General features: G+C 40.3%; 1 protein-coding gene across 4 annotated transcripts in view; it reads left to right on the forward strand.

Annotated features, from left to right (window-relative positions):
* Positions 1 to 4,636: 4,636 nt before the first annotated feature.
* mlip (muscular LMNA-interacting protein) overlaps positions 4,637 to 12,257 on the forward strand; it is a 28,034-nt gene continuing 20,413 nt past the window's right edge. For 3 of the 4 annotated variants that reach the window (XM_079363550.1, XM_079363551.1, XM_079363553.1), the window contains exons 1-2: positions 4,637 to 4,804; positions 10,954 to 11,079. In XM_079363550.1, coding sequence (XP_079219676.1) covers positions 4,775 to 4,804; positions 10,954 to 11,079 — 156 coding nt within the window. In that variant the 5' untranslated portion in view covers positions 4,637 to 4,774. Of the gene's footprint in view, positions 4,805 to 6,437; positions 6,591 to 10,953; positions 11,080 to 12,257 lie in introns of those variants that run through there. The other variant, XM_079363552.1, reaches the window with a different exon arrangement.

The following is a 12,257-nucleotide window of genomic DNA, read 5'->3' on the forward strand; positions in this document are numbered from 1 at the left end:
TTGTCTGCCAGATTAAAGTGCTGCTAAAAGAATTTCTTAATATTAAAGTTATTTAAAAGATCTTTATTTTTTTACTAACACCACAGACTCCCTGGAGCGAAGACTGAACCGCAAACGCAGGCTGCTTTCTATTTGAACAGTAAATTAAACAATGGATGCTGCAGGCTGCCTCTCCTTCACACCACTGTGCTCTTCGCTCTGAAGTGCTGGTAAATAATGTCTGCACCCCGTGACAATGTGGAGCCCTCATTCCGTACAGCTGAATAGAGCACACAGTAGGGAGTCTGACTTCTGCATATTCACACGCCTCTTTTATAAACTCGATTCACTACCGTGAGATTATACGCTCTCCTTTGTGAGAGGAAAAAGAAGTGAGACATCACACCACAAGAATTCATAATCTTGCTGTCAAAAACAAGAATGTATGACCTTCAGATTGCTGTGCTCGCTTGTATTATGAAAAAGCTTGAAAACAATGTTCAGTGCTCGCTTTCCTAATGAAGTGCAAATATATTGTAGCAAAGGCTTCACTTTTTAAAGGTGCAGGACATATTTCTGCCTCCCCAGAAAAAGAACAAAAAGTTGGTATAGTGTCATGATCTGGCTAGATATACCAAATAATTAACTTGATAAAAACATATGACTTCTCCGGCCACGGCAACAGGCAGCTACGCCAACTTTCTAGGAATATATTATTCCACCGAATGCACAAGCACAACAAATACAGAAGTGTCTGCTACACCTGCAAAAAGTCAGTCAAGAAAAGTGATGACAAAAACGATGATGTGAATATGCAGTGCAAGATTTGCAACGTTAAACTTCCATACCATAGAAATATACGTTTTTACTGCCTTGTAGAAATTTGCTTTTATTTATACAAAGGTCAAACTCGGTCATCCCACCTGCTGTAATAGACGATTCATTCAGTGCTCTGCAGAAACCTCTGTCAGTTTTTGTCTAAGTGTGTCAGAAAGGTGTTCTCAGTTGATATTTCGAGGATGTGAGGCGAAGTGGGGTTGGATTGGATTGCACTGGAGTTCTGTTATTGTGTCACTCTGCACCTTTCTCTGGACAACAAAGAAACTGGCGCGACTTCTTGTTTTATCAGCACGGCTGCTCTCTGATGAATGCCTGCTGGGTGAAAATGATCTGGAGACACAACCTGTTGGAAAGCACATCCAGTGTGTGAGATTCATTTCTGAGTCAATTGCTTGTCTGATGATGTCGCACTCGAGGCGTCCTTGTAGGACAGTGAGAGGAGGTCGCATTTGGAATGGTGAAGTAATCGAAGTCTGGGTACATTGGGTAAATTACCTCTGTGCATTTTGCATGCATGTCTCTGCAAATATGTGGCAGCTGACATGTAACAATGCAGGTGCAAAAATGTTTGCGGATATGTCACGGATGCGCGCTCCCGTCTCATGCTGTTAAGACAATTTTTTTTATAAATACTTAAAATGATCATGAACTTTTAGTCAGTTTAGATAAGAACCCCTAATTAAATGCTGGATTAACTTAGTTAGAGACCCTGCTGCGTTCACTCAGACCCGTCGCCAGACCTTAGTCTTAGGGGGGGCACAATTATTACATTCCAGAGCAAACAATTTAGTGAATTTCTAAGTTTATCAGACATTGAATTACTAATTTTGGTCATTTGGTCGAGTTTAGGCTGCAAATGCTTCTTGTTTGTACTTGTGGCGGAGCTAGCGCAGAGTACGGAGCAATGACAAACAGTTCTGCGCTGTTTATGTTTAACTTTGATTAAATTATTTTCTTGTAGTTAATAAATCGTAATCAGTTGGTTAAAGTCCCATCCCTAAAAGAAATGCATGTCATTAACTAAATGGTAAATGCTGACGTACTGCAAATATATAAAAAAATAATTTGTAGTTATCGCTAATGCTATGCTACCTCAGTTGGATTACCTAAAAATTAGCAACAAGGCTAATGCTCAAGCTAAGCAACATGCTATGCTACATCACGAGCTCAGAAGAAATGTATGACATAAAACAAGTAGCCGAAGAGAGGCTCACCCTCCAGGGGCGTGATGCGGGGTCAGGAGAGATTGCACAAAATTTGTCTGTGTACACATACAAATGTTCTTTTTTAAAAAACATTTTTTTTTGTTTTTATTCAAACAAATATACAAGCATTTGGGCGGGCCCAGCCCCGGCCCCCTACTACCCGCCGATAGCGATGGGTGTGCGTTCACTAATGGCTCTGCACCTCACTTAATTAAATCAGTAGAGGATTTCCCAGAAGCTAAAGGCTAACATTCAGTGTCAGATGGTACGTTTCAAAAATCAAAGTAAATATGATTCTACACCGAGGCTGAATATTAATCACCGCTAACAGGATTAGAAGGAAATTGTGTTTTTAATGGTTCAGTTTTAAAATTTACAGTGAGTGAATAAGTGCATTAAATGAAATGGCCAAAGGCATTAACCTGATTAAATATCTGGCACTTTTTCATTTATCGCTCGTCACAAATATGAGTGATTTTAAAAACACCTGCAGTAAAATAAAGAGCACCAGGTAGCGTTGGTGGCTCACGCTCTGTGGCCCGCGGTCACAGAGGAACAGGGGGAGGGTGACAGCAGGGTGGGAACAGACAAGAACAGCTGTGACAGAATGAAGAATGTAGTGTACTTAAAGGATTAGCATCCACTCCAGAGGTCTGCTTTCACTCACTGATAGGCAAACAGAGAAGTTGATGTGGCAGAAAACAAGCGAGCAAATCAATCTGGTTCCAGACACCTGATGAGTCATGACTACAAACACGCTGGGATCAGTGAGCAGACTGGCTGGGGTTTACATTAGTTACATGAACAGTTTATATGATCTGCTTTTATTTAATGTCATGCAGGAAGATATCAAACGCTCATCCATTCACAGTTACAGGTTTTAAAAAAAAGTGCTAACTTTACATCTTTAGAAATATAAATGTCATTTTAGAGCGAAGAACAAACTATTAGTCTAGTCTACTAGTGACATTTCATGCGGAGACAAATCCAGGTTTTTTTTTTTGACTGGGATACTCCTCTTAGACAATGTTAATTTGTTGACAGGCAGCTGGTATGAACCTGACAGAGAAGTTGTGAGAAGCTAAACAACCATGTCAACTGACAAGATACAGTAATATTTTGTGGAAATGTTTAAGTATCTTCAGCGTTTAAGTGCGTGTTTGAAGACTGCATGAATATAATTGAAGGAAACTTGAGTATGTGTATATGAAATAAACTGTTGTTAGGAAGATATATATATGCTATAACTAAATGGCTATATTGGAGAGGGTAATTGATTATGCCAGTGAGTCGTGTTCCAGAACTTAAAAAGCTAACTTCAAGGTCGACAAAGAAAAGGACAAATATGAATGTGTTTATTTGTGCCCAAATGTGGTTGGATGACTTTCTACAACTGGTCAAGCTGTTCAATGATTCAACCAAACATTGGCTTCACTTTCTGAGAGCTGTCATGTTGTCCATGTTTATGTCCGTTTGTGGTCCTACCAAAAGAACTCAGCAGAAAGGAAGGTCATTTTACAAAGAAAACATCCCTTTAGAAATCATTGAAAGGACAAAAAATTGTTTCTAATTTTCAATTTCCTCTGGCTCACATAACAAACAATTCTTGTCCGTTGTGCAATAAACATTCTGATTTATATGGCTGTAATATCCCTGAATATGCCCTGTGCACTATGGAACCCTTGATATAAGCTTCTGTAGATTTTACTCATTAGATAATGTTTGTGATTTAGTGGTAAAGCATTTTCTACTTTTTAAACATCATGTTCCTAATCACTCCAGTCTAACAAAAAACATCTCAACAACAGTCTTCAATGTTTCTGCTCATTGAACTTCTTTGTAAATGGATGGAGAGACTTGAGGCTGTAGAGAACTTTTATAGACTACTCAAAGCACTTTTACACCGCATGTCACACCTTCCCATTCACACACTGACGGCTGTGGTTGGTATTTAGTCAGACTAATAGAAGTAACTGATCCCAATAATACGCCGTCAAAGCACTGGGAGCACTTCAGGGTTAAGTGTCTTGCACAAGGACACATTGGACATGTTGTTGCTGTGGCTGGGGATCGAACCCTCGATCTTTCAGCTGAGCCATGACTGTCTAATCATTGACAGATATCAATACTATAATCACAACATCATTTAAAGTAGAACAGCAAAATATAATCTGTACTTGTTACATTTAAAAATAGATTGATTTTTGACACATAAAATGCTAATTTGCTTTTGTTCAGCTGTCACACAGGATGACCTGTTATTTACTTTCTCAGCTTTTTTTTCCTTCAACTGTCAAATAAACTCATCACCTCTTTTTCATGACATGCAATCGCTCAGTTAGGATGGTTTCCATGATGTCTGTCATAATGTGGCATAATGAAATAAGTGAAGGACCCCTTCTTTGTTTATTTCTGGAATTAAGAACGACGTTGGACACTTTTAAAGATGTAACTGAACTTGGCTGTGACGTTCTGCACTTCAGAGCTCAATTCTCGTTGCACATTGTTAGTGGTGCCCAGAAGGCTTACTGCCGTCTGCAAGCTATTTGTGGCTATTATGTGTCTATAAAAGGAAATCAGCAGGGCGATACACACACACACACACACACACCAACAGTTATACACTTTGAACTTCAGGCAGAAAAGTAAGCATCTTGTCGTCAGGGTCGGCTTTGATCAACACTTGGAGGAACATTTCTAAAGTTTGGAAACAAGCAACACGTCTGAATGGAGAGTAGTTTGAAGCAGAAATGGACGACATGAATACAGATCCAAGGAAGGTAAGGCACTTTTTATTTTGAAATATGTGGTTTTTTAACTTCCTGGTTGTTTTCTGCTGGAGGGCTGACGTAATGTCGCTGACCTGCCTTCATTTTTTCCGCCGCCCTTTGGGTTCTTTGGCTCTTGTTAAATTTTGTTGGATCCTGTAAAAGATGAAGATTTTAACCTTAAAGCTAAATCATACTGGGGGTAAATACAGTTAAGTTGTCTCATTTTAACCTCTTTATACTTTTAACCACACTGATTTGCTCTCTACTCACTCGCTCACACAAAAACACATTTACACAGTATACACTCAGACACAGCTACTGGACCCTTCTGTCATTATAGCATTAAAAACATAAAACAGCAACATGTTATTGGATTAATAAAACACGCAGAGAAACTGGAAACTATAGGAAATGAATGTAAAGGCAGCTCTGTTAACGAATCCTTAATAATATATGTATGCAAGTACAGAGGTTACTTTTTTAATTTCTCTGTATCTCTGCACACATGTATAACAAACCTTTATGAAGCATTACACATAGGGTGCATTTGAGTAATTTTGATTATTAAGTGGTGCTGCAAAGCCTCTCTAGATCAATTATAACGGCCCCTTCTCCCTCACCACACTGCTTTTCAACAGTGATTTAAATATATGCTTATTTCAATGCTTTTGTCCTTGAGTTGGAGTCATTTGTTTATTATCTGGAGAGATAACTCGTGCTCGCTAGCAGCTGGCCGTGGGCTATATTTGCACACCCTATCTTGTTCTGGAAGGAGGGGCAGTGTTTTTGTCTGTAATTAAACTCTGTACTTGGTGCCACGCCTAAGTGTTTATGCTGTTACTGGGGCACAACGTGAACCACTCAAAAGGGTGTTAAGCATCTGTGGGGAGCAGCGGTTTCAGGATTGATTGTGCTCAGTATGGCTCTAAAGTAACCAACGGACACATAAGAGAGAATATGTGATCATTCATGCGGAGCCTTTGGAAAGTGCACAGTGCTGCATTATGCTAAACGTATGTTTCATAAAGTTGAATACAGTACTGCGTTAATAAACACAAAACGCTCAAGTGGCTAGATTAGTTTTCTTTGGGGATTTTTTGTTGAAAAAAAACCCCCATTAAAGTGGGCACATAGAATGATAACACAGAATGATAATATGCTCTCAGCTGTTGTGAGTGCAGAGCTAAAGATTATGACTCACAATGTTGTCTGGAGGGACAGTGGTTTTCACAATAAGGCACGTAGGGAGAGAGAGAGAGAGAGAGAGAGAGAGTGGGGAACGCCATGCAAGGAACCACAGGTTCGAACCCAAGCCGCCTGCCTGGAGGACCACAGCCTCCGCACATGGGGTGCGAGCACCAACCACTAGGCCAGCGACGCCCCAAATCTTTCTTTATTTTACTGAATCACACGCCAGTTCTGCAAATTTAATCTGCCCTCGCAATAAACTCAAAATAAACAGACCGTAACCAACATGTTAACAGATAAAAAAAACATCCACCTATGTTTCCTTAAATGACATTTGTCACTTTCTGGTAGCTCTGTGTTTATGAGTGCCCCTTTAAAGAGCCCCTCACAGGGTGGTCTGCTTCAGGAAATGATTTAGTGCTGCTTGTATTCGTTCTTTTGGATGAGCCCGACATGCCTGAAGGAATAACTGAGTGGGAGCACGCACATAGACAGGCGACATGTAACACAGTGAACCGGTGCTGGCTGGAAATGTGATCTATGAGGACGGCATGACCTCTGCAACACTCGAACGCAATCACACACTGAAGAGGGCTCCGGTGGGCAAGTAGGAAATGCTGGCTTTTTAAATTTCACAGTGTTAACTTACTCTGCTTTGACGACAGAAGGCACGCAAACAAGGAGGTTGCACAAGAGCTTAAACACATAAACAGGGTTATTAGATGGCACATGATTATTTTAGTCGAGACATTTGCTCTGTTTCTTTAAATAGAGCTGATTATAGATATGCCTGTATCGGACATATAAATATCTCAGCCTTCACGAGTGTCGTGCTCAGGACCTAAAGGTGTCAAAGAACATGGGTGACAGGTTTAAGCGAGGCAGTGATAGCAGTACTTTGTTCCTTAACTTTACGGTGGTGTTAAACATTGATCAGTGTAGATGTCAGAGGTGTTTAGTAAGCAGGTATAAATACTTGCTAAAGTACTTTAATAGAGATTTCTGATATTTGAACTCCAAACGTTTAAACAAACATATCCATACTTTGTGCTCTTAACACTTGCAAAACAGGCTTGTTACTTTTGCTTTGATGCATTTAAGCACAAAACTCTGAAACCTTTTTATATGATTTATGTATAAATCTATAAAGTCAAATGGTACCGTGTCTGCACTAATCAATTGGAGAAGCATACATATAAAAGAAAGAAGCTTACTCCCAGTATAGTACTTCTTCCCCCGGGGATAAGACTCTAAATTTGGCAGCATGACTCTCTTGCATAACTTCCTGTCCCTGTATTTTCCTCTTTGGAATAAAAAATGAACCAGAAAGGTCAAAGAAACAAAATCTGAGAAAAAGGCATTTTCATTTCATTGTAATATTTTTGCTTGGCAAAAGATGATGACGGATCACTGAAATGATTCTGCATCAAGGTTTTTACATCTGCAGCTATTTATTTATTTTTTTATAAAGTGGAGAAAGCACTCAAAGATACGAGCCACTGACATTGAAGGCAACTGTTAACCTTTCTCAGAGCAAGAGAACACATCATTAGTGAATTATGGAAGAGAGATGGTAGTGAAAAAATAAGGTAAAAAAACATGATTTGACGGAGATGAAACTTTCAACAGGCTGATTTTGTGTGATAATTGCTTTAAACTAAATTTCTTATAGCCTTCAGAAAAGTCACCAATAAGAGAAGTTGGTAGATTATGATTCAAAAAGCACTGCTTTCTTTATATTTTTTCATACCTGTCATCAGACTCCTTTGTCTGCTTTCTTTTGCTCCCTGTGAAGATGTGTGTCCATTTTGATTGCCCTCTGAAATTACACGTCTCTTATACGCCGTATACGTTCTGTGTTGGGCTGTCAAAATGCTTTTTTATTGGCAAGGACAGAATGAGCTTGAATCTGCCTCGTATGAATGTAGATAAATAAATAAAAAAGATTGCACAACAAACACAAGCCAGGAGGTTGCCTCTCTTTTCTTTGGTGACTGACATACGTTTGTGATTTCTTTAGACATTCAGTAGAGGATCGCAACATAGAATTATGTTACGCCTTATATAGAAATATGAAAAAGGAGAAATAAAGAAGTGTGTGGTTAGCTGACAAATATGAGGTCTAACATGGGATGGTGCAAAATGGGCTCATAAGCCTCCCCTGTCAGTTACTTGCACAGCACAACAGATGACAAATTGATAAATTATGATAACCGCATTAATACGCTGAATAAAGAGTAACTAAGGTGCTGCAATAAGTAAACAACAAAAAAGGAGTTATATTGGTAGATCACGTATTGTAAATCACTGTTTTTTTATGCCTTTACTATTAAAAAATGGGACATTGGAGATGTTTGGAATGACGTGAATTCGAAGCCGGGCTGCCCGCTTGGAGAAAAAGTAAATGGACTTCAGCTTGTATAGTACTTTTCTAGTGACTACTTTAAGCATTCACATCACATTTACTCTGATGACTGCTCATTAAAGCGTCCATCCTTATTAATGATTCTATTCATACACATTCGCACAACACCACCAAAGCAATGCGATCAATTTGGAGCTCACTGTCTTGCTCAAGGACACTTTGACGTGCAGCTGCAGTAGCTGGGGATCAAACCCCTGACCTACAGCTGTGAGATGGTCGACACTACCCCTGACCTACAGCTACCCCTGTAGTTGTGATGTTGGTCATCACCAAGGTTTTATTCATGGTCATTCAAACAAATGTGTGATTGTCATGCATGATGCACAAAGTCAGAGAAATAGCAGCTTAACAAATCCAGAGCCAAGCAAACAGTGAAGCTAATGCATTTAAACATGACACTCTGAGACACCTTGACCTGTAATCCTCCTGGTTATCAGTTTGTTTTGAATCATCTTTTTCTCATCTTTCTCCCATATTAACCTGCCACACGTAATCAGAACAACAAGGAGTGTGGGTGCGGTAACATTTGGAGAAAATTGTGAAAAGAACAAGTATGCTTTTGTCTGACTGTCTGCATGCACGAGAACATTTGGGTGTATGGACTTTTTAATGGAGTCTTGAGTACGCGGCTATAATCCCACCCTGATTAGAGAAAGAAATGTCAGCACCCTTATCCTCCACTTTGGCTTTTCTTGTGACCTTACAACATCGAGGGGAGAACAAGCGTGATTAGTAAGCAGCACGAGTTCTGTTCATGAGTGTTTGTGTGATTGCTGCAGTGAGAATAAATGACAATGCTTTCTTGACACTATGACATGCTGTTAAACTCACCACCTTCAATAAACTGAAGCTCTTTTATTGCTCTCTGAGCGGCGGTCTTATACTAATGTAATTCAAGCCCACTAATGATGTAATCATTCTTGCATATACAACTTTACAGCTTTAACATCTAAAACAGCTATTGTCATAGAATTTCTGTAATTACTTGCTTAATGTGTAATGTTAATTCACTGTTGCTGTTTTCAGTCAGACCTGATACAGTTTAGCTTTTTCTAGAGACCAAGGACCGCTTGGAGAGAGTCAGCAGCTCTTCCTGACATCTGCATAGATGTGTGGGAGAACCTGTTGTTCCCTCCAGGCTCCGAGATGCCACAGATTATTCTAGGTGGGTCAGTGTGGCACGACGCTGATAATGATGATATCTTTTTCAATATATGCAGAGCCTTGAAGAGTCTGGCAGTGGCTCCTGCTGCTGTATGGGTTGAGTTAATACTGATGGACATTTTACATAGCAGCCATCAGTGTGTGAACGTGCATACCTGTTTGGCAATAGAGGACCAAAGAACAGGAATTATTCGATACAAAGGCAACAAGGCTGCCAAAAGCTGATCATTATTTCAGCATCATGCACACATGAGCACCATGTAAAACAGGACAAATGATGTCCAACTATATGCTTTGATTGCACCTTCCTTGGTGTCTGACCAGCCTGTTATCATGCATGCAGTCCACAGGGATTTCATATAAATCTTTACACACCAACCTAAACAAATCCCATACTGTAGTGCTCATCCATCCAGTGATTATACGTCTGTAAACACTTTCATGTTTTCTTGTATGCGCTGTTCTGTTGCTTTGACCGTAATCCACAATGTAATTTCAGCTTTTTGAGGTTGGAGTGAATGACAGCCTGTCGTATTTACATGTCACAGATTAGCTCTGAGCGGTGACACATTTCTGATGTGTGTATATGCCACAGGTTAGGATGTAAGCAATCACATGTGAGAGCCTGCAAAAAGCTGATCATTATTTCAGCTGAAGACTTTCCAGCATGTCGCCCTGAAGAATGCGCTTAAACAGGATGTTCTCTTTCTTCATCTCTGTACATGAATACATGTGCAGGCTGGGGGTTTAGATTGTATTGTCAGCCTGCTGTTATCTGCAGCTCCGGGCTGTGTGAAGCCAATATTCAAAGAAACACAGTGGAGGTATAACCATCAGGTGCAGAACTCTGTTACGAACAGATTCCCACCAATAAGCGAGCAACAAAATTGCCAGAAACCTTGAGCAGAACCTGCCTCATTGGTGGACAGCAGTATGCCTTAACTGGCTGAGGTCATTGTCTTGAATATTACTCTGTTTGTCAGCAGGATTACAGACATTCTTCTGGTCTGCGTTTCATGAAACTGGGGTGGAAATCTTCCTTTCCCAGTTGCCTTTTTTTTACAGACACTCTTGGAGAATAGCACAATTTGTGAAGTGTCTGACACAGATGAGAACACGAGTTGATTTAATAGCATCTCATTACTTGTGCTCATTGAGTGTAGGTGTTGATACTTTGAGCTGCAGGGTGCTAAACTGTGTAATCTATGTGTGCAGGCGTGTGTGTGTGTGTGTGTGTGTGTGATCAGGGTAAAGTTACAAAAGTCATGTTATTCAATTATATGAAACGCTTATGAGACTGTATGCGCTTGGCAGGGAGGGGATCCACAGAATTGATGATTAAGAGCTTTGATGATTAGTTTTTTGTTTTCATACTTTACAGGTTTTAGCAGAGGAACCATCTACGCCTACAACTTTCACATTTGTGCCGGTGCTGTGGGCGTTACCAAGTCAAAGCATCAGTACAGAGGAAGCATTACCTGGAGCTCTGACAGGAAACTCTGACCAGGTAACAGCAGCACACACCCAGATGAAACAAAAGAGGTATTATCAGTTCCTACTATTTATCCTCTGTAACAGTGGGCGTCATTCACCAACGGGTCCTTAGCACAGATTTGTCCTTAAACCCTACTTATCAACTTTTTTAAGAAGAATATGGGATTCACCAATGTTTTCTTTATGTTTTTAGTTAAGATCAGAATTTATGAGCACCTGTCTATGCTATAGCAGCATGCGTTTCTGTGTGTCTGCAGGGCCCTGCACTATTGCAATAAACCCAAAGTACACCAAGTTTGAGATGCTAGGAGCTAACGTACACAGCTGCAGCTAATCAGACTGATGCCAGCGGGAAACTGCATCACCAAAGCTGTGTTCAAAGTGACGTAGAAGTCAAGTTCATGTAGTTAATTTGTTTTTCCCTCATTTGATTTCCAAATAGAAGACAATGGTAAGAATCACTTCACTCTGTCAACATTTACACTTTTGAAACACGGAATAATTCAACTTTAAACATGAGATTAAAAAAAGTTAAATAAGTCAAACAGAAGAGTTATGAGGTGTGTTCCATATGTTTCAGTGTTTTGGTTTGAAAGCATAATGAGGCATGAGATGTTGAAAAGTCCACTAACATAAGAACTAAAGGAATAACTGTGCCGACGTCAACTAGGCTTAGGCCGAGAGAGCGAGAGAGGCACAGGTTTCGTTCTACTATATCCTGGGTGGAGCATTGGGCCCAGGTGCTCCAGCTCTAGAAGGAAATGATATCTGCATGGCACCTGAAAGACAAGACATGCACATGAGCACACACCTACAAACACACACACTCCAAGCAGAGGACGCCACAACATAAGAAAAGGTACAATTGCAAACATTGAGTGAAACTATAAACAAAAACAGTGCATAAGCAACCAATATTTCTTTTTTTTTGCATTGGAGAAAGTTGTTTAGTTCAATCAAAGGTTCAACCTGGGGGTGATGCAGACCCCCATGTGCGGTTTATGGCTTAATGTGTGAGTGTAATGTGGGTTTTCGAGGCTGGAAATCACATCACAGCAGCAGCAGCTCTCTGTGCCTGGGGACAGGTGGCTGCTTCTGCTGCCCACAGAGCTGTGCATCCTCGGTCTGCACGAAACTTCAAAGGTGGACTCACTGGGGGGTGGCACCGTTAGGTTTCCAACTTCTGCACGC

Source organism: Symphodus melops, assembly GCF_947650265.1.
Source record: "Symphodus melops genome assembly, chromosome: 15".
In the NCBI taxonomy this organism is placed as follows: Eukaryota; Metazoa; Chordata; class Actinopteri; order Labriformes; family Labridae; genus Symphodus; species Symphodus melops.